The sequence below is a fragment of the Canis lupus genome, chromosome 27, assembly GCF_011100685.1.
Source record: "Canis lupus familiaris isolate Mischka breed German Shepherd chromosome 27, alternate assembly UU_Cfam_GSD_1.0, whole genome shotgun sequence".
NCBI classification, from domain to species: Eukaryota; Metazoa; Chordata; class Mammalia; order Carnivora; family Canidae; genus Canis; species Canis lupus.
The window spans coordinates 42917290-42938356 of record NC_049248.1 but is presented as its reverse complement, the minus strand read 5'-3'; the positions used below and the strand labels follow the sequence as shown (position 1 = coordinate 42938356).

The 21067-nt window shown below is 37.5% G+C and overlaps 1 protein-coding gene across 8 annotated transcripts in view; it reads left to right on the top strand.

Moving 5' to 3' along the window:
* The window catches only part of TFCP2 (transcription factor CP2), a 61360-nt gene that overhangs the window by 37282 nt on the left and 3011 nt on the right, over window positions 1–21067 (top strand). For 3 of the 8 annotated variants that reach the window (XM_038577681.1, XM_038577680.1, XM_038577685.1), the window contains 12 exons: window positions 5244–5395; window positions 5864–5940; window positions 7279–7384; window positions 10549–10655; window positions 12702–12854; window positions 13877–13987; window positions 14340–14428; window positions 16236–16302; window positions 16695–16788; window positions 17691–17781; window positions 19786–19910; window positions 20333–20475. In XM_038577681.1, coding sequence (XP_038433609.1) covers window positions 5244–5395; window positions 5864–5940; window positions 7279–7384; window positions 10549–10655; window positions 12702–12854; window positions 13877–13987; window positions 14340–14428; window positions 16236–16302; window positions 16695–16788; window positions 17691–17781; window positions 19786–19910; window positions 20333–20475 — 1315 coding nt within the window. Of the gene's footprint in view, window positions 1–1198; window positions 1255–5243; window positions 5396–5863; window positions 5941–7278; window positions 7385–10548; window positions 10656–12701; window positions 12855–13876; window positions 13988–14339; window positions 14429–16235; window positions 16303–16694; window positions 16789–17690; window positions 17782–19785; window positions 19911–20332; window positions 20476–21067 lie in introns of those variants that run through there. The other 5 variants (XM_038577684.1, XM_038577683.1, XM_038577686.1 and 2 more) reach the window with 4 other exon arrangements.

Genomic DNA, 21067 nt, shown 5'->3' with positions numbered 1-21067 from the left:
TTAATTGACTAAGCCACCTAGACACCCTGAAGGCAGTTTTTTTAGAGGGGAGGGTAGAGGAGGGGTTGGAGAGAGAGAGAGAGAATCCCAAGCAGGCTCCATACCTAGTGCGGAGGGGGGCTTAGTCTCACAACCCTGAGATCATGACCTCAGCTGAAGCCAAGAGTCAGACACTTAACCAACTGAGCCATCCAGGCACCCTAGCAAGGCAATTTTTAGTTTTTTTATTATTGTTCTTTTTTAAAGATTCTATTTATTCATGAGAGACACAGAGAGAGAGGCAGAGACACAGGCAGAGGGAGAAGCAGGCTTCTCACAGGGAGCCTGATGCAGGACTCTATCCCCAGTCTAGAATCACACCCTGAGCAACCCAGGCATCCCGACAATTTTTAAATTATTATATATGGTGCTTTTTAGTTGAATGAGATTTTTCAATTTATTACTTTTTGTGACAGAGGGCTCCTACCAGAAAGTACTCTTATTTTACCATTACTCAGTAGTAAGGACATCTCACTGGCTTTGTGTTGAAACTTGCAGGACCATCTCTTCTTACCAGGTCTCCCTGGTCTGCCCTTCTAACCTTCCCACAAATCTTCCTAAAGCAAGAGAGGAAATTATGCTGCTTTCCTCTCTTTTTTCAAGGTGTTCTGACTGGTTATTTACTGGATTTTTTTTCTTTTGAAGTTGACCTTAGAGTAGAATGTAGCTTCTCTAGTTCTTGCCCTTTCACCCTGGGACTGACATAGGGGTATTGATGTGTTTTGTTTCAGGTGTTTTCTTTTCATCTTGGTGGAGCTAAATGAGGGCATAAATGAGGGAAGTTAGAAGTTCAGGACCTCATATTATGCCAAGTTAGGTTGTCCATAGCATCAAAGAAAACGGAAACTATCTATCTGCTTCTCTTATGCAAGGTAGAGCTCATCAAACCTTTCCCTCTCCCTTCTTGGGCTCTCTAAGAGAGGGCATTCAGCAGATGGTAGGCCTGAGGAAAATGTTAAGTAAATTCGTACTTAGTTGTGAATTGGTACAGACCTTTCAGAGGCTACTGTATCTCAGAAGAGTGATTTATGGCTCAGGAGACCATGAAGCGGCTCTTTATGGAATCCCAGTTACATACAGGAAAGATCACTCCTGATTATGCTATTGTTCCTCTGTTACCTTCACTCAGATGCTTTCTGATGTTTCCCTTCGTGGTGTGAATTTATACTTGGCGATGCACATTTTTAACATATACTCAACTTATCTTTTTATCAGGTGAGATTTCTGTACCTTATATTTGATCAGAGATATGGTGAGGTGTCAGACTCCAAAATGATCATGGTGTACTAGTGCTGAGTGTTCTGGAGAATGCAGGCAAAATTATAAATCACATCCACAAATACTTGCTAAGTACAGAAAAGAGAAGTTACTCCTTCAAATAGCTTATGTTTCATTGAAATGAATTAAATACATGAAGCAGGGGTGCCCGACTGGCTCAGTCGGTGGAGCATGCAACACTTGATATCAGGTTTGTGAGTTCAAGCCCCATATTGGGTGTAAAGATTACTTAGAATACATGAAGCAATTGGAAAATGTAATAAAATGCCAAGTTATACATTGGTACCAACTACTTAGACTCCACCACAGTGGGTTTTCCTAATCAATGCTCAGTTTACCTCTAAGAAGGAGCGGACTTTTGCATTTCCAAAATTGTTGCTTACTTAATCTGTTACTGTTTTGCTATAGACAGAGTCCTAGCGCTGTGTTCACCAGTGTGACCTTTAGCCTCTGTCCCTAGGAATGTGAAACTGAATGGTACTCTTGCTCCCACAGCAAGGTAAAAAAATGTAGTGTAGCAAGAACATGAGTAACTCAAATATATTTGAGGTTTCAGGATCTTAATATCTGATGAGAATATAAAATTTTGTGTATTTAGTTTGCCTGTTTTGAGTTAGTTAATTTTAGGGGTAACTTTTAGAATAAATTTAAAAATTTTCAGCATCAAATGACAGTCCTTTGGTTAGTCATGAGGGGTTAGATGTAAAGCCACATTATATTGAGAAGACTAGGGACTATTGCTGTGTATTAGCCTTGCAAGGCAGTAATATTTGAGAAGAAGGAAAAAACGCCCTACACTCTAAAAGGTTGAACTGTTGCTATGTTGCAAAATCTGATTTGCCTTGATTCCTGATAATCTTCATTAATCTTTCAAGGAATCATCAGATGTGTGTATTTGAGAATGATATGTATTGAGATACTTGTTGAGCATGATAGGACAACAAAGTCTCCCAAACATCATGTTTCTGAAGTTTTGTAGTGTTTTGCTTTATTTTCTGTACTATTTGTTGTGAGAGCATTAGTAGCTTCCTCATTTTGAGAAGTGGAAGAACTGGGTTGGAGCACTTTTTTTTAAGAAAACCCAGTATTTCTCCAGTGTTATATAGTCTCAAGGGATCAGTAGTATGTTTCACTTGACATTAATATGGGCAGAAAAAAGGATTCTTCACCTTCTCCCTTCAACCCCAACTCTTTGAGCAAAGCATATATACCTCCAGACCTCAGGGAGAGGAAAGCACCCTTTGTTTTTCTAGCCTTTGAAATACTTTTTAGCAACAAGAAACTTTTGTTCATAAAAACTGGTTTGCAGGACGCCTGGGTGGCAGTGGTTTAGCGCCTGCCTTTGGCCCAGGGCCTGATCCTGGAGTCCCAGGATTGAGTCCCACATAGGGCTCCCTTCATGGAGCCTGCTCCTCCCTCTGCCTATGTCTCTGTGTCTCCTCTCTGACTCTCAAGAATAAATAAATAAAATCTTAAAAAAAAAAAAAAAAAAAGGTTTGCATCTTGGGTGCCCTGATTCAACTAATAACGTAGTCTTGCTATTTAGACATCAGCAGAAAGAGGAATATCTTTTCTCTTCCCTCTCCACTCCTCTTTTTCTTTTTTTTTAAGCATTTATGCCATTAAATTTTCATTGGTCCTTTGTGGATTTGTTAGGACAATAGTCAGAACATTTTCTGCTTATTTTTTTCTCCAATAAAAATTTATAATGTCTCTAAGATTTACATGAGTTCAGCCATTTTCTTTTCAATGGTTGTTTTTACCTGAATGTCATAATTCCATACCTTTTGGGGAGAATGCATATTGCTGAGAATGCATATAAAGAATTGCTGTGTAACCCACACACTTAGCATTGTATAGAACATTTTTATCTCCCCAGAAAGTTCTGTTGTATATTTTCTAAATCAATCTCTGCCCTGTCGGGAAACCACTGTTCTCCTTGGTTTTGCCTATTTTAGAATATCATATAAATGGAATCGTACATTCTATAGTCTTATTGTCTAGCTTCTTTTGTTCAGTATTATGTCTATGAGATTCATCCATGTTATTGCATTCCTTCATTTTTGCTGACTGCTGGTATTCCATTGTATGAATATACCACAGTTTGTGCATCTAGTTTTCTTAATTATAAACGTTTGGATTCTTCCCAATTTTTGCTTTTATGCCATATGCAGTTGTGTACAAGCCTTGAGTGGACTTATAATTTCATTTCTCTTGAATAGGTATCTATGAATAGAATCACTGGATCAAAGGGCAGATAGATGTTTACTATTATAAGAAACAGCCAAATCTTTTTCTAAATTGCTTTTGTTATTTTATTTTATTTTTTTATTTTTTGCTTTTGTTATTTTAAACGCCTCCTGGCAAAGAACAGGGGTTCTGGTTGCTCCACATCCTTGCCAACATTTGGGTTGTCATTCTTTTTAACTTTAGTTGTTCTAGTGAATACATGCACAAGTTCTTTACAGTTAATTAAAACAGATTTTATTTTGAGAATTTTGTGGCATGTCTTGAGATAATTGGAAATACTTTTTAATTTGGTACATCTTTTAAGATTCTTTTATTTTTTTTTATTTATTTATTTATTTTTTTTTTTTTAATTTTTATTTATTTATGATAGTCACACACACAGAGAGAGAGAGAGAGAGGCAGAGACACAGGCAGAGGGAGAAGCAGGCTCCATGTACCGGGAGCCCGACGTGGGATTCGATCCCGGGTCTCCAGGATCACGTCCTGGGCCAAAGGCAGGCGCTAAACCGCTGCGCCACCCAGGGATCCCTAAGATTCTTTTAAAGTCTGGTCTGGGGGATCCCTGGGTGGCGCAGCGGTTTAGCGCCTGCCTTTGGCCCAGGGCGCGATCCTGGAGACCCGGGATCGAATCCCATGTCGGGCTCCCAGTGCATGGAGCCTGCTTCTCCCTCTGCCTCTGTCTCTGCCTCTCTCTCTCTCTGTATGACTATCATAAATAAATAAAAGTTAAAAAAAAAAATAAAGTCTGGTCTGGGACAAATATTGATCACAACAATAGGTCTCCAGAAGAGGGCCCAGGATATTCTTTCCCACTAATCCATGACTAGAGTTTATGAGGAAAAATTATTATTAATCTTGTACATCAATTTTAGTCCCTTATGGTTTCCAAAATACTTACTCTAGACCAGCAAATGTGATTTCCCATTTTATAGATGAAGGAATGAAGACTAGAGAGCTTGTCTAAGATTTGCCTAAGGCTTTTAGGGACTGAAACACAGCACTTTTAGTTAGTTGTATTTCACAGAATGTAAGCTGATCTTGAAATATATCCTGGTCATTGATTTGTCCTTTTCAAGTGGCTCCTAGGAATTAATTCTGAGTCTTGTTTTAGTCCTCACATAGATCAGCTGATAGGGTTATAAAGATAAGTGCAGTTGGTGCCTTTAAAAAAAATTATTATTTTATTTTATTTTTAAAGATTTTATTTATTTATTCACAGGAGACACAGAGAGAGAGAGGCAGAGACACAGAGGGAGAAGCAGGCTCCCTGCGGGGAGCCCAATGTGGGACTCGATCTCAGGACTTAGGGATCACTCCCTGAGCCAGGGGCAGATGCTCAACCACTGAGCTACCCAGGAGTCCCTAGTTGGTGCCTTTCTAAGAACAAATACATTACTGAGTGTCCGAAATTGACATTTTGGAACTCTGCATGTAATTTTCAGAGCCCTTTTAGGAACCCCTGTCTAAATGGCTATAGCAGTGAATATTTGTCATTGTCCACATTGTTATGGTGAGGGGGATAGCACAGCAGGTAATCTGAACTGAATGGGAAGAAACTTTATCAAAGTGAGTAATGTTTATACTTTTCCAAAGCAAATTGCAGTTAAATTGTGTCAACATAAATCCACTTTTGCACCACTGTCACATGTTAACCTAAGTTGTTTGCTTTATTTCAGTGATGTCCTTGCATTGCCCATTTTTAAGCAAGAAGAATCAAGTTTGCCCCCTGATAATGAGAATAAAATCCTGCCTTTTCAGTATGTGCTTTGTGCTGCCACCTCTCCAGCTGTGAAACTCCACGATGAAACTCTGACGTATCTCAATCAAGGTTAGATACTTCCTTATTTGTTAGTGTTATCAAGATCTGCTGGATTGATGATATTTTATTAGGTATACTTATATGTAAAAAGTACATCTTTCTAGTGTGACCATTTAATGTCATATTTGATGTGTATTGCTACCTTCTTTTGTGTACCTGCCCGTTTTTAGTTCCTATCTCCCTCTTTCAATCCTGACCCAGCTCTATTGACCAGTTGTGTGACCTTGGACAAGCTACTTAAACTCTTTACATTTCAATTCTTTTATCTGTAAAAGTGAGATTGATAATAGTTTTGAAAATTGTATCAATTAATGAAATAATATATGAAAACACTTAGCACTGTTCCTGGCACATAGTAAAGGATTATAGTTGTTACTAATACTAATAATATTATACTCTTGTATATTCAACCAGCTGAATTTTATTCTTTCTGAATCTGAATCTATGAATATAATATGTAGTTACTTTTTCTTCCAGGACAGTCTTATGAAATTCGTATGCTAGACAATAGGAAACTTGGAGAACTTCCAGAAATTAATGGCAAGTTGGTGAAGGTAAAAGAAAATGAGTAAATCATTCCTCTGCACAATATCCTTTTATTGACCCTTTTTGGGTAATGTTCTTTTGCTTCCATAAAGGGCTTGGTGGTATCTCTTACCTACTACAATTTGCTGGCAGAGTGGTAAACCATTATTTCTTTGGAGTACGAGTGAGCCCACCCCCATTCACATGGGTTTTATAGAGCTGTAAAAACAGAAGGCTTACCATTCTATGTCAAAGTAGTCTCCTGGTCCATTGAAGCTCTTTGGCGTGGAATAGAGTAACCACCTTGAGATTTTTAGAGAAGCTCCAGTGTCTCTTTGGATACGTGGTCTAGTAGCAAGAAAAACAGAAACTACTATCGACAAATAACAGTTTTCTTAGTCTAGACTTATAGCAATGAATTCACAGCACAATTGGGACAGAGGAATTTGATTAGCAACTATAAAAGTTGATGGGAGGGATATTAATACGCACCTCCACAAATAAGAGTAACAAAAAGAAAATTGATAGCATTAACCCCTGCTTACCCTCAGTGCTGCACGGTGGGTTAGCAAGCAGGGAACCTGGTGAGATTTTCATATATACCCAAAGAGCTGAGCTGGATATTACATGGTAACAGTAGGGAGAAGTATAAATGCTTCCAATAAGTCTTTTTTTGCCCAATCCATGAGGACTAATGTTTAAGCCAAATTTTTTTTTAAGATTTTTTTTTATTTCTATTGTTATTTTTTAAATGTATTTTAAAAAGATTTACTTATTCATGAGACACACACACACACACAGAGGCAGAGACACAGGCAGAGGGAGAAGCAGGCTCCCTGTGGGGAGCCTGAGGTGGGACTGGATCCCAGGATCTTAAAATCACTACTTTTTTTTTTTTAAAGATTTTATTTATTTATTCATGAGAGACAGAGAGAGAGAGAGAGGCAGAGACACAGGCAGAGGGAGAAGCAGGCTCCATGTAGGGAGCCCGATGTGGGACTCGATCCCAGGACTCCAGGATTACACCCTGGGCCGAAGGCAGGCGCCAAACCGCTGAGCCACCCAGGGATCCCCTCAAAATCACTACTTGAGCCAAAGGCAGATGCTCAACCACTGAGCCACCCAGATGCCCTAAGCCAAGTTTTAAATATGGTTTCAGTTAACTATAGAGATTATATCTGAGCAATTATAAATTTTACCCTGAAAAGAGTTTAGTATGGCATGGGTTTTAGAGTGAAACAGATCTGAAGAAAAATAATTTTAGATTGTATCTAGAAACCAACTGGAGGTGACTTCTGGTAGTTTTCCTTTATCAGCACTGATTTTTAAGGATCCCACTCTCATTTGATTTTGTTGCTTCCTTTCAGAGTATATTCCGTGTAGTGTTCCATGACCGACGACTGCAGTATACTGAACATCAGCAGCTGGAGGGCTGGAGGTGGAATCGACCTGGAGATAGAATTCTTGATATTGGTGAGTTAAGGGAATCTCTTGCCCAGGAAATGCCTATAAAAGTGTGGTCTGAAAATTGTGGGGTTTTTTTTACTTTCTTTTTTTTTTTTTTTTTTTAAGATCTTATTTATTTATTCATGAGAAACACAGAGAGAAGCAGAGGCACAGGCAGAGGGAGAAGCAGGCTCCATGCAGGGAGCCCGGTGTGTGACTCCATCCCGGGACCCCAGAATCACACCCTGAGCTGAAGGCAGATGTTCAACTGCTGAGCCACCCAGGTGTCCCAAGAATTGGTTTTCTTTACTTGATGTTTACATTGATTCAGAATACTTCAGGGGCTCAATTAGCATAAACCCTGAAATGTTTATTGACTAAGTATAAAAAACTACTGGGACGATAATATCAAAATTGAAGTTGGAAGTGTAGATCCTTCAGTTCCATAACAATTGCATCCATTATTTTAGGATGACTTTTTTGTTTTTGTTTTTTTAACTTAGTTGTGGTAAAAGTTACCATTATAAAGCATTTTAAAGTAAATAATTTAGCAGCATTAAGTACATTAACATTATGCAGCCATCACTGCCATCCGTGTCCAGAACTTTTCTCACCTTGCAAAATTGAAACTCCGTACCCATTAATTAAACAATAACTCCTCCTTCCCTCTTCTCCCCAGCCCCTGGCCACCATCATTGTATTTTTTGTTTATATGAATTTGACTACTCTAGGTGCATCAGATAAGTGAAATCATCTAGTATTTGTCTTTTTGTGATTGACTTATTTCACTTCACATAATCCTCAAGGTTCATCCATATAGTGGTATGCATTATAATTTTCCTCCTTTTTAAGTCTGTTTGATGTTCCGTTGTGTATATACACCACATTTTGTTTATCCATTCATCCTTTAGTAGATATCCGGGTTGATTCTACCTTTTGGTTACTGTGAATAATGCAGCTTATGAACGTGGGTATACAAATATTTATTTCAGTCTCTGTTTTCAGTTCTTTTGTGTATATACCCAGAAATGAGACTGCTAGATCATATATATAATTCTATTTTGAATTTTTGGAAGAACCACCATACTGTTTCCATAGCAGCTACACATTTTACATTCCCATCAGAAGTGAACAAGGGTTCTAAATACTCTACCTCCTTGCCAACAAGTACTATTTTCTATTTTTTTAATAGTAGCCATATTAATGGATATGAAGTGGTTATCTCATTGTGGTTTTGATTTATACTTCTCTAATGGTTAGTGATGTTGGTTATCTTTTCATGTGCCTATTGGCTATATATATATATATATATATATATATATATATATATATTTATTTATTTATCTATCTATCTATCTATCTATCTATCTTCTTTGGAGAAATGTATATTCAAGTCCTTTCCTCATTTTTGAATCTGGTTTTGTTGTTGAGTTGTAGGCATTCTTTATGTATTCTAGGTATTAATCCCATATCAGGTATATGATTTGCAATATTTTTTTCCATTCTGTGTGGATTATCTTTTTACTATGTTCATAATGTCCTTTAATGCATAAAAGTTTTAAGTTTTGATGTAATCCAGTTTATTTAATTAATTTTATTGCCTTGCCTATGCATTTATTGTCATATCTAAGAATATTGCAAAATCCAACGAAGCTTTTACTTGGAAGTATATATGTATACTGCCAAGAGTTTTATAGTTTTAGGTCTTACATTTAGGTGTTTGATTCATTTTTTAGTTAATTTTTGTATACGATGTAAGAGTTCACCTTCATTCCGGGTATGTGGATATTTAGTTTTCCCAACACCATTTGTTGAAACAACTATTCTTTCCCCACTGAATGGTCTTGGTACCTTTGTCAGCCATCATTTGATCATGTATGTGAGGACTCATTTCTGGGCTTTCTGTTGTGTTCTGTTAGTCTGTGTCTCCATCATTATGTCAGTACCACACTGTTTTGATAACTGTAACTTTGTAGGAAGTTTCGAAATCTGGAAATGTGACATCTCCAACTTTACTTTTTTCCAAGATTGTTTTGGATATTCAGGGTCTGATATTTTATTTTGTGTATGTATAAAAGGGGCCAGGTTTTTCCCCAAATGCTACAAATTCTTTTATTTTACTAATAACTGAGAGGCAAATTAGTGGTTTGTTTTACCTAAAGTAAGAGACCTAGGATTAGAATCTATGTCTCTTGATTTGCAGTTTAGACTTTTCCCCTACTGCTTTGCTACACAGAGTAGAATTTATTTTTCTTAAATCATAGGGAAGTTCCTTTACAAACATACATGCTGTCTCTCTTCATGAATGTACTTTTAATACTGGCATCTATGTCTTTGATCTCTTATTGGTTATTATCTCTTACTAGTAAACATAGTTGTTAAACAAATCTAAGTACTTACTAATTTGACCTGAGAGAACACTGATTCTAATACAGCTATCCTGATACCCATTTGACAAATTGACCTTAGGATAAATCCAACACAACTAACACTGTTGGACCCACTTAATACCTTGTTTGAATTGGGAATAAAATGGTAGTATAGTTATAGCTATCAGCCTGGCTTTCTCTCCCCAGTTTGAATATTAATAGAAGTCAGGAAATGATATTTGATTATATGCTATGTAGAATGGAAAGCAGAATTCTACTAGAGCTCATTTTTGCTTCCCTCTTGAGTATCAGATTTGTTCCTCTGTTATAGCAGGGTTACTTGATAATTTTAAGGCCAGCATCAATCTCTGTGTTAAATTTTTCCCACTTCTATCTGTAATACAATGCTTCTGCCTTTATTCAGACACTCTGCTTTATCTTTCTATAGCAATCTCCTTAGTATACTTCTATCAGTAACACTAATCTTAAAACTGTAAGTGAAGCAGATTTAGTTACAATTTTCATGACACTGGAGCTAGTGTGTAGACTAAATCTATCTTTAAGTAGAATTTTGGCATATTAAAAGGAAACTGTGTTTAAATTGTCTTATTTAAAAAACCTTTCAAAGTGGAAAAAAGATACTCAGAAAGTACTTAGGTCCATTTTAGCTTTAATCAAACCCTTTTCATTGGCAAAAAGAGGGTTAGGGTGTGATACATAAAAATCTTAGTAACTAGGGACCAGTAATAAAACAATCAGTGCTATCTTATTTAAACCCAGTGGCCCTCAGAATTGTTCAATGATTACCATTTTGTTTCTCAGATATCCCAATGTCCGTGGGTATAATCGATCCTAGAGCTAATCCAACCCAACTGAATACAGTGGAGTTCCTGTGGGACCCGGCAAAGAGGACATCTGTGTTTATTCAGGTAGGGCATTGCAAATGGGATTCCCATTATGAAGAGCATCTCTTGCTACCAATTTGTTTCTTCTTTTTCCTTTTTTTTTTTTTAAGATTTATTTATTTATTTAGGAGACAGAGAGAGGAAGCAGAAGGAAGGGCAGAGGGAGAGAGAGAGAGAGAATCCAAGCAGACTCCCTGCTGAGCATAGAGCCTGACTTAGGGCTTGATCCCAGGACCCTGAGTTTATGACCAGGGCTGAAATCAAGAGTTGGATGCTTAACCAGCTGAGCCACCCAGTTTGTTTCTTGAAGGATAAAACAGGATTCTAGCCTATCAAGTCTAGATTCCTCAACACTTGCCTGAGAGCAATGAGGAATGTCTGAATTGCCCTTTTAATTTCCCCAATTTATTTATTTGTATGACAAAACAAACAAAAAACAAGCAAACAAAAAACAAGCAAACAAAAAAGATGCTTGCTAATGGCTGTATAATATTCCATTCTTTGGATACACTATGACTTCCCTATTATTATTTAGATTGTTCTAAATTTTCCCTACTATCTGTAAAGTTATTTTGAACATCTTTATGCTTAAAGTTTGTTTATATAAAAATAAAGAGGGGGGCATCCCTGGGTGGCTCAGCGGTTTAGCACCTGCCTTTGGCCCAGGGTGCGGTCCTGGAGTCCCAGGATCGAGTCCCATGTTGGGCTCCCAGCATGGAGCCTGCTTCTCCCTCCTCCTTGTCTGCCTCTCTCTCTATGTCTCTCATAAATAAATAAATAAATCTTAAAAAAAAAAAGTTGTTTTTATATATCCAATTATGTCTGTTGGGTAGATTCCTTTAAAATTCTTTTTTTTTTTTTTTAAGATTTTATTTATGTATTCATGAGAGACACAGAGAGAGAGAGGCAGAGATATAGGCACAGGGAGAAGTAGGCTCCTCACAGGGAACCCGATGCAGGACTCTATTTCAGGACTCTGGGATCCCGACCTGCGCCAAAGGCAGACACTCAATCACTGATCCATCCAGGCGTCCCTCCTTTAAAATTATTTGTAATAAAGAAAGCTGTGGTTTATTATGTCCCATTAGATAGTCACTGTGTTAAGTAAACAGTTTGTATACATTATTTTATTTAAAATTTTCAGCAATAATCCTGTAGGGTAGAAATAGTGTTGGAGGCTTAGAGAAATTAACAACTTTTAAGTTAAAAATTGAGAGTTTAAACAATTAACTTACCTAAGCTAATATTTGATCAGTCAAGGTTTCACTGTTAAGATTCACCAAAGTCTTCACTTTATGCAGTAGCAAGCAAACCTTTGCAAACCTTTTTTTCCACTATTGCCAGTGACCTTTCATTTGCTATTTTCCCAGCATGAATGGTGCCTCTGCTTTTTAAACTCTACCTTAAAGTGCAGGAAACTTTTACTAACATAAATCATTTCTCTTTTATATTAACTCTGTATTCTCTGAAGCAGTATGAACGTAGTTCCTCCTAGTAGCTTTTGTTAGCATTGGATCTGTATATTTACTTTGTTTCATTTGTAACTAATTAATTTTCCTTATTTCCTCCTTTAGAATATACATTCTTTAAGATCAATAAGAGAATTAAGGTTATTTATTAAGATGTTACTTATTTATGTATTTAGAAAGAGAGAATGATAGAGGATGTGCAGGCAAGCAGGGGGAGGAGCAGAGGGAGAGAATCTCAAGCAGACTCCTTATGAGCATAGCACCCAATCTCCCTATCCTGAGACAATGACCTGAGCCGAAATCAAAAGTCAGACGCTTAAGTGAGGCATCCCTAAAAGGTTTTTTTTTTAAGATTTTATTTACAGAGATGTTTTTAAGTAAGTTCTACACCCAATGTGGGGCTTGAACTTATAACCCGGAGATCACGAGTCATATACTCTACCATTGACCTGACCAGGTGCCCCTAGCATGAAAGGTTTTTTTTTTTTATAGGTGTTCATAGTGTTTTTAAAGGTTTTGCTGTTAGTAGTTGCTCAAAAAATATTGTTGACTGATGTGGCTAGCTAGCAGTACTGAAACCTGGATGTTGTATTCTTTGTAGGTACACTGCATTAGCACAGAGTTCACTATGAGGAAGCATGGAGGAGAAAAGGGAGTGCCGTTCCGAGTACAAATTGATACCTTCAAGGAAAATGAAAATGGGGAGTATACTGAGCACTTACACTCAGCCAGCTGTCAGATCAAAGTCTTCAAGGTATTCCTGGGCGTCATGCTGTCCCTTGTATCCATTTTCCTCATTTTTCAATTTTAACATTAATTACAAAGTCAGAAAGTTAACTTTTCCTTTTTCAACAACTGTGAAAACTAGTCTAGGCCAGAGTTCTTGAGATAATAATTCCTGAGATGCCTGGTAATGAATTTATATGGGATAGGCATGGGAGAAGGGGAACTTGGACAGGGAAGTAGAGGCTAAAACACGGATTTTCACTGAAAGCTCTTAAAGTCTGTTGAAATTACAAGCTCTTGTAAAAGCTCACAAAATTATGAAATGTTGATAGCTTTGATTACATTGATATTTGACTTTCTTTTGTTATTTTGGTCTTCATTTTTATCACACAGATAAATGTAGTCTCATTGCAAAGGATTAATTAATACAGAAGTATTCAGACTGAAGTCCCCCTTTACCACTTTTACCCTTACTTCCCAACCTTTCCCAGAGGTCACCATGGTCATATTTTCGCATGTATCCTTCTAGTCCCCTTCTGTGCTTTTATATATACGTGTACCTAAGTATACACATGTTTTCTTGTCTTTAAAACATAAATAGGACTGTACTGTATGAATTGTTATGAGGCTTGCTTTTTTTCAGTTTGCTGTGTGCTTTAGAGATCCATGTCCATAGCTATAGATCTCTTATTATTTAACAGAGAGACTGTGAGAGAGAGCCCGAGCTGGGGAGAGAGAGGGAGAAGCAGACTCCCCACTGGGCAGGGAGTCTGACACGGGGGTCGATCCCAGGACTCTGGGATCCTGACCTGAGCCAAAGGCGGACACTCAACTGACTGAACCACCCAGGTGTCCCTAGGTCTCTTATTCTTTTTCAATTCCATCACACAGTTAAATTTCCTATTTTCAGACTTAGATGCAAGGATCCATCTTGTCTTTACATCATTATACATACATCCTTGTTTCACATGTGACTGTTTAAGCTTTAGAAATAATATTGTTGGGTCAAATGTCAGTTGATGAGTCAAAACAAAACATTTCTCTTTTTAGCCCAAAGGTGCAGACAGGAAGCAAAAAACAGATCGGGAGAAAATGGAGAAACGAACACCTCATGAAAAGGAGAAATATCAGCCTTCCTATGAGACAACTATACTTACAGAGGTAAAAGGATTTTTTTTGGTGATGGTTTCAAATTTATTCTCAATTTATTCTCAAAATTCAATTTATTCCGAATTTATTTTCAAAAGAAAATCCCATCATTTTGCACTATATATGTATATCAAATCATTGTTGTACACCTGAAACTAATGCAGTGTTGTATGTCCATTATATCTCAATTGGAAAACAACAACAACAACAACAACAAAACAAAACCCACAACTTCTAGCCTGGTCAAGATTTACTAGTGCAGTTAAGATTTGCTGATGAAGATGTGCTATTCGAGTAACAATGTTTCGGTGGACACTAGGGTCACCTGTACTTTTTCAGTATTTAAGTTGTTCTTTGTTTTTAGTGTTCTCCGTGGCCCGAGATCACATATGTCAATAATTCCCCATCACCTGGCTTCAACAGTTCCCACAGCAGTTTTTCTCTTGGGGAAGGGTAAGTGTGGGAAATGAAATTTGGTTGTGTTTGTCCTAAATATGTCTTCTCTCATTATCTTCTCATATAGAAGCTCTTTCTAAATCAGTAAGTCCTTCTATTCAGTCACTCTTTGATGGATCCATGGATTAGCTGAGGTTTGGATTATCTTCAAAAGTGATTGAAAAGAGTTTTATGCAGTCCTTTCTCCTCTTTTTTCTTCCTATTGGAAAACACCATTAAAAAAAAAAAAGAAAACAACATTTATGGCCCATTTGTAGTGACTTCAGAGACTGATTTTCTGGGCTTTTCACTTCTGTCACTGCTTACCTTGTGGTCATTTCACTTCCTGTGCATACTTTCACTAGTGTGGTCCTAAGGAACTGAAATATAGTTGTACAAACATGAAAATCTATTTTGTTACTTTTTTTTTTAAGATATAAAAAAAGATTTTATTTATTTATTTGAGAGAGAGAGAGAGCATAAGCAGGGAGGAAGAAGGGCAGAGGGAGAGGGAAAAGCAGACTCCCTGCTGAGTGGGAGCCTGATGCTGGGTTCAATCCCAGGACCCCCAGACCATGACCCAAGCCAAAGGCAGATGCTTCACTAACAGAGCGACCCAGGCACTCCTGTTTTATTACTTTTTAAGATAATCCTAATACCTAATAATTATAGATCTTTGATAATTTGGGAAGAAGGTTTAAGATGATAGCCAAAATGAAATTTTATAATTATCTATAGGATATATTTAATCTTGCTCTATTGTCTTTTATCATCAGAGATAATTGAAAGTTTGTACAGTTGCCTATGCCAGTTAAAATAAGTTATCTTTAGTCTTAGCATTTAACACATATTTTACGTAAGTCATATTGAAATTTGAAATAGGCTACTAAATGTGTGATTTTTTTTTTGGTTGTAATGTTTGTTTTTCAATGTAGGTTCTATGTTCAGTCTGCTTCTAAAAGTAATTAAGGTAGCTTCAATATTCAAAATATAACAATTAAGAATAAAAATAGGTAGGAGTTATAGAGGGAATAGATAATTGGGCCTGGTGATAAGTTAATTACTAAATTTGAATACTGAGTTTGAATTTTGCAGCTAAGGCAAAAAAAGAAAAAGAAGAAAATATGTTTTGAAAGAAAAATCTCTTACCATACATATGGATTATGCGGTCTACTTATAGGCAATTTTTTTGTAATGTTTTTTAAAGTTTATTTTTTTTATTAATCTCTACATCCAGTTTGGGGTTTGAACTCACAACCCCAAGGTCAAGAGTCACGTGCTCTTCTGACTGAGTCAGACATGCACTCCTAGGCAATTATATAGGATTTAAGAGTCATGTTTTAGGTAAGAGAAGTATTGACTATAACACTAAGAGTGCTTTATGCAACAGCACAGATTCTTTTAGATCTCCAGCTTGAGGGTGCCTAGATGGCTCAGTCAGTGGAGCACTCAACTCTTGAACTCAGGGTTATAGGTTCAGGCCTCACGTTGGGTATAGAGATTACTTAAAAATAAAATCTTTTTTTTTTTAATTAAAATATTTTATTTATTTATTCATGAGAGAGAGGGAGGGAGAGGGAGGCAGAGACACAGGCAGAGGGAGAAGCAGACTGCATGCAGGGAGCCTGACATGGGACTCGATCCTGGGTCTCCAGGATTACACCCTGGGCCGAAGGCAGTGCTAAACCACTGAGCACCCCTGGCTGCCCTTAAAATTTTTTTAAAGAAAAAATATCTCTAGCTTAGACTATTAGTGTGAAGAATCAGATGATGAACTCTAGTTTGTGTCATGGACTCATCCTTTTCATTTTCAATGTTTCTTTAGAAATGGTTCACCAAACCACCAGCCAGAGCCACCCCCTCCAGTCACAGATGTAAGTCTAAAATTAAATGTAAGTTATTTGCAATGTCTACTAATACTTTGATGACTCTGCAGTTCAGTAGAAATGCCCAACTTTTAAGGAGTAATATTTATTCATTGAACAGAGATTTATTGAATTTTGACTATGAATTAGACACTATGTTAGGGACGAGAGATGTGAAACAAGTTAATGTAGGACCCCTGCATTTAAAGAGCTTACAGTCTAGTAAGGAAGATAAGAATGGAATTCCATAGGCTTCTTACGTGGTCAGGGAAAGAAGATCAATGAGGTATAAACAACTTCCAAGCAAACTAGGCTTGAGTGTGGGTGTGTTTGGCTTTGTGTTACCTAATGATGTAAGAGATAAATCTCTTTAGTTACCAAAAAAAAAAGGGGGGGGAAATGCTTGCTTTCTCTTTCAGAACCTCTTGCCAACAACCACACCTCAGGAAGCTCAGCAGTGGTTGCATCGAAATCGTTTTTCTACGTTCACAAGGCTTTTTACAAACTTCTCAGGTTAAATTTATTTGTCCTATTTTTCTCAGCACAGGATATTCCTTTACATTCTACGGCCTTCTAGTATACATGTGAGGGTGTGTGTGTGTGTGTGTGTGTGTGTGTGTGAGAGAGAGAGAGAGAGAGAGAGGAAGAGATCTTTGTGCATTTTTAGAATTAAGTGAATTTCATAGAACCCTTCAGACTTTCTCACCAGCTGCATCTGTGCTGTGAATATTTAAAAGGAAAGCCTTCTTAGTTTAAACTTACTTTAATTTAAAAATATTTATTCTACACAATACTTTTTAAAATGTATATTCCTTACAGTATTTTATCAAGGGCATTTGTAGGTAGTTTGAAATTTCCCCCTTGATACCACTGTGTTGTATTTTATTTGTATATTCCACTTTTATTTAGCACCTTCTGGGTACCAGGTATGGTAGGAATACACAAAAGGGTAAGGCATACTTTCTGATCATTCATCATCTAGTATCAGAAAAACCCCAAAACAAATCAAAAACCCCAATCAAATCAAAATAAAGCCCTGAAAAAAAATAGTTGTGATGCAGTAGATAAGTGGTACAAAGCAGGGTATTGGGGGAGTGTCTGGGGTTAGGGAACATGTATAATGCCTAAGGTAACTCTTGGAGGATAAGGAAGAGTCTGTTGGTAAGACAGTGGAAGGATATTTTAGGTTGGACGAACAGCTTGCTCATTAGATATCATTAGTGTGATGAAAGCATATGGTTAAGTGGGTAAGGTAATTGGGTGGCAGTTGAGGTGGGAGAGGAATCAGGGGCAGGTCATGGAGAGGCTTATGTATTATGCAAAAGATTATGGACTGTAACATAACATAACCATTTCAATGGTCATTACAAAGACAGTCTTTGCCTTTATGACCCGTTTTCTTATATTTATTCTAGGGGCAGATTTATTGAAACTAACTAGAGATGATGTGATCCAAATCTGTGGCCCTGCAGATGGAATCAGACTTTTTAATGCATTAAAAGGCCGGTATGTAATTAGTGTATAATTCTTTTTTTTTTTTTTTTTTTTTTTTTTTTTTTAATTTTTTATTTTTTTATGATAGTCACAGAGAGAGAGAGAGGCAGAGACACAGGCAGAGGGAGAAGCAGGCTCCATGCACCGGGAGCCTGATGTGGGATTCGATCCTGGGTCTCCAGGATCGCGCCCTGGGCCAAAGGCAGGCGCTAAACCGCTGCGCCACCCAGGGATCCCGTAATTAGTGTATAAAAATATCAGTGAGGTTGGATTTCAAATGGGTTTGGATTCAGGACTCTCCATAGTACTCTCTGCACAGCTAACTACATTTTGTCAAAACATTCTTTTTGAATGCCAGCTGTGTACCAAATCAACGAATATGAAAAATACCCTTTTCTATAGCTGATCCAAGGAATTCCCCATGATATCCCATTTTTCAGTTCTAGGTAGTTTTTGCATTTGATAAATACTCTACCCCTATTGTGAGCTAGGTTCTATTGTAGGCTCTTGGGATACATTGGTGAGCAAAACAGACAAGGGACTCATTATTATGAGTTTACTTTCTAATGTGGAATGAGATAAAAATATGAATAGTATTTTCAATAGTAAAAAGTGCTTTGAAGGAAAACCAAAGAAATAAACAAAAACAAGGTTATAACCTATAGAGTACCCAGAATATGGTCAGGAAAGACCTTTGAGGTGGGGGTGGTTACACATGAGAAGGACGGAAGCTGTGGGGTCATATGATGGAAGAACACTCTGGGCAGGAGGTAACAACAGGTGCAAAGGCCCCAAGTCCAACTTAACTTGAGGTCATTCTTGAATTGGAGAGGAACTACTTAAGTGTTTACTTACAAACTATAATACAGAGCAATTTGTAGTCCTTATTTGGGATTTACACTTTGAAATAGGCGGCAATATTAATGGAAAAAACATACAGGTTAATGCCACAGAACCAAATCAGTGACTAACTAATGAAACAGATTGTGAAGTATTTTGTTTGGATACATCACAAGAAATGTTGAATCAGGTTGGCTCTGATCTCGGAAAATTTTAAAGAAAGGAAAAATTCAGAAGTTCATGATTTGGAGAAAAAAAGAATGGATTTTCATTTTTTTAAAACCTATTATTTGAAGAGCATTTAAGGGGCTCCTAGGTGGTGCAGTCGGTTAAGTCCAAGTCTTGATTTTAGGTCAAGTCATGATCTCAGGGTCATGAGATGGAGTCCCTCCTTGGGCTCCATGCTGGGTGTGGATCCTGCCTAAGATTCTCTCCCCACCTCTGCTCCTCCTCCAGCCACCTTCCCACCTCCTGACCACCCCACCCCACCCCCACTCATGGGTGCACACATCCACGCTCTCTTCAAAAATAAAACAACAGTTAAAAATAGGAATGAGATGATCATATTAAGAGATAATTGAATACCGTTGTCTAAGAAGTAAGAATGGACAGGAGGCTTATTAGACTACTTAGGAGAAGGTAATTGAGGGAAATAATATTCCCTGTTTTATAGTGGCACTTCTAAGGAGAAGGTATATGTTGAACTGGACCCATGCAACAGTGGCTCACACGTTTTGAGTATTTCTGATGTTTACATCAAAGATCATAAGCTCAAATGACTACAGAGGCTACATGTTAATAATGAGCAACAGTCAAATCTGGGGTATACTAAAGAATGCATGCATCATGCAAGGAGAACAGCTGATTGTTTTCTTGTAAGAATGAGGGTCTCAGATTGCCAGATCTAATTTTTCAAGAAAAGCCAGAATTTCAGAGGTTTATATGATGTTGGAACAAATTCAGTTAAAATGCACACACGCACACGTGGGCGCACACCCACATGCTCACATGCACCCCAATGGAGAGCTAATCAAACAGCAAATGAGCTTCCTTAGTCCACAGGCTGCTAGTTTTCAACTCCACAACTCCATAGTGTTAATGTAGACACATAAGCTCTCCCTTAAAACGTGCTTCCCACGAAAACCGTAAGACTAACAACCTTGTTTTCCTCCTCAGGATGGTGCGCCCAAGGCTAACCATTTATGTTTGTCAGGAATCCTTGCAGTTGAGAGAGCAGCAGCAACAACAGCAGCAGCAGCAGCAGAAGCATGAGGATGGAGACTCAAATGGTACTTTCTTCGGTAGGTCGTTCTGGACAGGCCAGGACATGTTAAGAAAGGGGAGGAGATGACTTATGGGCCTGTGCCATGGGAATTCCTCCAACAGCAGTTTCAGCATTTCCTAGAATAATGGTAATTGCTAACATTTATTGAGTTCCTCATATATATTCTATTCTCAGCACATTTACATGCTTTAATTTTTACAACCGGCATCTCTACTTTACAGTAGGCTTATTGTTATCACTAACACTTAGATGAGGAAAAGGAGGCTTAGGGATGGTAACTCACTGCAGTCACACAGCTAGCAAGTGGCTAAGCCAGGATTTGAACTCAGGCAGTCTGACTCTGAGTCCTTTAGAAAAGTGGGCGTTCCTAGTAATCAGATTACCTTTTTAAGAGCAGAGAAACTTGTACTGACTGCCATTGCTCTGTCCCTTTTGCAGTGTACCACGCCATCTATCTAGAAGAACTGACTGCTGTTGAACTGACAGAAAAAATTGCTCAGCTTTTCAGCATTTCCCCTCGCCAAATCAGCCAGATCTACAAGCAGGGGCCAACTGGAATCCATGTGCTCATTAGTGACGAGGTAGACTTTCGGTGCAGCTGAACCACCACATGACAATTCGTCAGGGCATGTGACAGGAGCAAGAGCAGTCCTACAGGGGCACAGAGCTCTGTTGATTAGACCAGGGCTTTTGCAATGTTTTTGCTTACTAACTTTCTAAAATAATTTTTAAAAACCACGTATCCTCTTGTACATTTTTAGGTTGACTTAAAATTTTTTTTGTTTTAAATTTAAATAGTTGCAAAATATGTCATTTCTGGGCATATTATATAACCTTTAAAAATGAAATGGTTACATCACTATTCTAACTATATTCCATGTAACCTAAATAGAAGAGTGATTTAATATACCACCATCACTGTCTTAAAGAAATACATGGATATAATTTTTAAGTTTTTTGTTTCCTTGAGCTCCTATTTCAATTCACTTCTCCCATAGAATTTTATCTTTCCAAAACCTATTTTTATGCTCAAACATCTTTTATTAATTATATCATATTTCTTTGAAACAGATTTGCTTCAACAAAAGAATTTCACTAAAATTTAAAAATTATTTCTTCTGAATAGAATGATCACCATAATTATATAATCAATAAACATAAATGTATTACATG